This window comes from Calidris pugnax, unplaced genomic scaffold (genome assembly GCF_001431845.1).
Source record: "Calidris pugnax isolate Ruff unplaced genomic scaffold, ASM143184v1 scaffold371, whole genome shotgun sequence".
Lineage (NCBI taxonomy): Eukaryota > Metazoa > Chordata > Aves > Charadriiformes > Scolopacidae > Calidris > Calidris pugnax.
The window spans coordinates 1,331,734-1,335,166 of NW_015091373.1; the positions used below are offsets into that span (position 1 = coordinate 1,331,734).

Below are 3,433 nucleotides of genomic sequence, written 5' to 3' on the forward strand. Positions count from 1 at the left end.
GCATTCCCTGTCAGGATGGGGCTCAAGGCAGCTGGAGGCTGAATTTGGGGAGATTTGGGGTCTGGAGGTGGGTGGGTGGGTGTGTGTGCGGAGTTCTCCCCAGCCCCGCAGTGGGGTGCGGGAGGTTTGGGGACAAGGGGACCCAGGAAGGGGACAGAGGGGGACACCCCCCCATCCCCGGACCCCCGGGAGAGCGGCGGGGCGGGGCTGATTTGGGGTCTGGAGGTGGGTGGGTGGGTGTGTGTGCGGAGTTCTCCCCAGCCCCGCAGTGGGGTGCGGGAGGTTTGGGGACAAGGGGACCCAGGAAGGGGACAGAGGGGGACACCCCCCCATCCCCGGACCCCCGGGAGAGCGGCGGGACGGGGCTGGCCAGGAGAGGGCGACAGAGCCCCGTGTCCCTGTCCCTGCCTGTTCCTGCCTGTCCCTTGTCTGTCCTCTTCTGGTCCGACCGGTCCCTGCCTGTCCCTGCCTGTCCTTGCAGGTCTCTGCCTGTCCCTTGTCTGTCCTCTTCTTGTCCATCTGGTCCCTGCCTGTCCCTGCAGGTCCCTTGTCTGTCCCTACTTGTCCTCTTCTGGTCCGGCCAGTCCCTGCCTGTCCCTGCCAGCTCTCTCTCTCTCTTTCCCTGCCTGTCCCTGCCTGTCCTTGCAGGTCCTTGCCTGTCCCTTATCTGTCCTCTTCTTGTCCGACCGGTCCCTGCCTGTCCCTGCCTGTCCCTGCCTGTTCCTGCCTGTCCCTCGTCTGTCCTCTTCTTGTCCGTCTGGTCCCTGCCTGTCCCTGCAGGTCCCTTGTCTGTCCCTACTTGTCCTCTTCTGGTCCGGCCAGTCCCTGCCTGTCCCTGCCAGCTCTCTCTCTCTCTTCCCCTTCCTCCTTCACCCTCATCCCTCCAGGCCTCTTTGCTCCCTGCCCCATCCCCGCTCCTGTTGTCCCCTGCTCTGCCTCTTGTCTGTCCCTACTTGTCCTCTTCTGGTCCGGCCAGTCCCTGCCTGTCCCTGCCAGCTCTCTCTCTCTCTTCCCCTTCCTCCTTCACCCTCATCCCTCCAGGCCTCTTTGCTCCCTGCCCCATCCCCGCTCCTGTTGTCCCCTGCTCTGCCTCCCCCTGTCTCCTTTCGGCAGGTTATTGCTTTGCCTTCAGATTTACTGGGATGTGGCCAGCCCTCTACTGGTCTGTCCACCCCTCATGCATGTATCCGTCTGCTCCCGTGTCTGTCCGTGCATCTATCCATCTTCTCTCATGTCTATCCATGTATCTGTCTACCTCTCCATCCATCCATCCATCCATCCCTCCTCCATCAGGTCCTGCTGCCTGTTGCGCTTCCCCTGCCGCTCTCTCAGTAGCCAAGTGGCCAGTGAGCATCTAGCCACACTTTGGTCAATCCATCGTATCATCTATTCCCTTTTATTCTTTATTTTCTTTGCCTTCCCCAGACTGTGCCTCCCTCTCCCTCGACACAGTGGGGCAGCCTTGCCTCCCGGCTGCTTTTTTGGCTTAAAGGTTAAAACTGGATGCCCAGCCCTGAGGGATGCCAATGGTCCCACAGACAGAGGTCCAGGGGGGGGATGCAGCGGGGTCTGGGGTGGCATCACGTACCGTTGATGAAGTCCTGCTCTTCGGGGGTGAGGATGGTGGCCAGGTGCCCCCCGTAATGCCTGCACTGGCTCTCGGCGTCCTCCCAGCTCCTCCGGGTGGAGAAATGCTTGTAGCAGGCTCCGTGGAAGCTGTCCCAGCCGGGGCTGCACTTCTCCAGCGCTGAGCCAGGGTGGGGAGCGAGGGGGGAGAGAGGAGAGGGTCAGGGTGATGGAGCATAGCCCCACCAGCAAGAAAAAAAAAAAAACAAAAAACCTGATTTCCCTGCATTTTTCTCTCCTGGGCTGCTGGTTCAGCAGACAAGGCTGCAGCAGGGGACCAGCTGGAGGGGACCAGCTGACGTGGCCATGGTGGCACCTGGGGGACTCACGTCTTTCGCAGGTGCTGCCTCCGTAGCCGGGCAGGCAGAGGCAGGCGAGGTGGGCACCATCCTCCGTGCAGGTCCCTCCGTTCAGGCAGGGGTTGGGGACGCAGCCACCTACAAGGGACACGCAGCCTTCCTCACCATGGGGGGTCACGGAGAGGACCTCGTTAGTGCCCGGCATCGTTAAGGCCTCATCTTTGCTTCCAGCACCCTACGGCAATCAGGTCCTCCATCTGGCCACTGTGGGCACCAGGGGAAGGACTCGGGCACATGGTGACATCCCGGAGCCAAGCTCCTGGCTGAGCCTCGCTGGCCGGGGTTGGGGTTTTGGCCACCCCCCAGGGCACGGGGGTGTGAGCTGGACACTCTTGTCCTCCTCATGAGTGGGCTGGCTGCCGTGCCAACCCCTGGCCCACTCCTCTTGCCCGGTGACAGCTCCTTCTGTCCCCCCAGAGCGATGCACGATGGGGACACGCAAAGGGATAAAGCCTTGGGCACGTCCTCAGCCTGGTGACAAAGTGACCCTCGCGCCTGTCCCCCCTCTTGTCACCTCCAGCCTGGCCGGGGGGCTGATAACTCAACCGGCGCCATCCCCGACCCGCGTGTCCCCATCCAGCTCGTTACGGTCATTAAGGCACCAGGGAGCACATCTTGTGCTCAGGAGCGTGATTAAGGGCTGTCGCCAGTGCCGGCGGAGCGGGGACGGAAAGTCCTTGACACCCTCCAGCCTAACGAGGCCCGTTTAATGGCCCTTGGCTCGGTGGAGCCCTGCCAAGGATGATGCTGCCACCACCCTCACCCGTCCCCAGACACCGTCACCTCCTCACAAGGTGCTGGTGGCTCGCTGGGGACACCAAGCTCATCCCCAACACAGAGAGGGCACGGAGTGGGATGAGCTATTTAGGGCCCTAACGCCACCCTCCCAGCTCTTCCGGAGCATCTCTCCTTGCCAGGGCAACAGCAAGGACTGGCCACTTGCCACCAAGCACCCTCCGTGCCACGGGACCGGGCAGGGACCCCCCGTGGTCCCCTCTACTGGAGCAACCCTTGCAGGGAACCAGGAGAGCAGATGGGGCAGGATCTTGGGGTCATCAGACCCGCTGTGGTGGGTCCGGGTGGGTGACACCCCCCACACACACGCAGTTCACGCACCCACAGTTCACCCATCTCAGCCCTCATGGGGGGGAAATGGGGTTCGGGGGGGGCTTGTGCTCCCCAGGGGGACTTCGGGGTGCTTGGCCATCAAGGGGTGCTCTTAGTGGGGCTCTGCACCCCAGGACCCATCGGTGCCCCCCATGTCTCCTGGGGTGGGAACCCCCCCTGCTCACCCCTTGTCCCCCTGCCCGGGCAGCGTGGGGTGATCCAGCCCAGGGGGGGCTGCAGGGAGGGTGCAAAGAAGCTGTACCCTGCCTCACAGCGGGGGGGGGGCCCGGTCCTTCCCCCCCTTCCCCGGGGAGGCCGCGGGTTGGGGGGGGGGGGCCGGG

General features: G+C 63.7%; 1 protein-coding gene across 1 annotated transcript in view; it reads right to left on the minus strand.

Moving 5' to 3' along the window:
* Positions 1-3,433, minus strand: part of BCAN (brevican) — a 29,304-nt gene that overhangs the window by 9,891 nt on the left and 15,980 nt on the right. The window contains exons 10-11 of the mRNA XM_014961245.1: positions 1,956-2,063; positions 1,589-1,747 (exon numbers count right to left, since the gene is read on the minus strand). Coding sequence (XP_014816731.1) covers positions 1,589-1,747; positions 1,956-2,063 — 267 coding nt within the window. The remainder of the gene's footprint in view (positions 1-1,588; positions 1,748-1,955; positions 2,064-3,433) is intronic.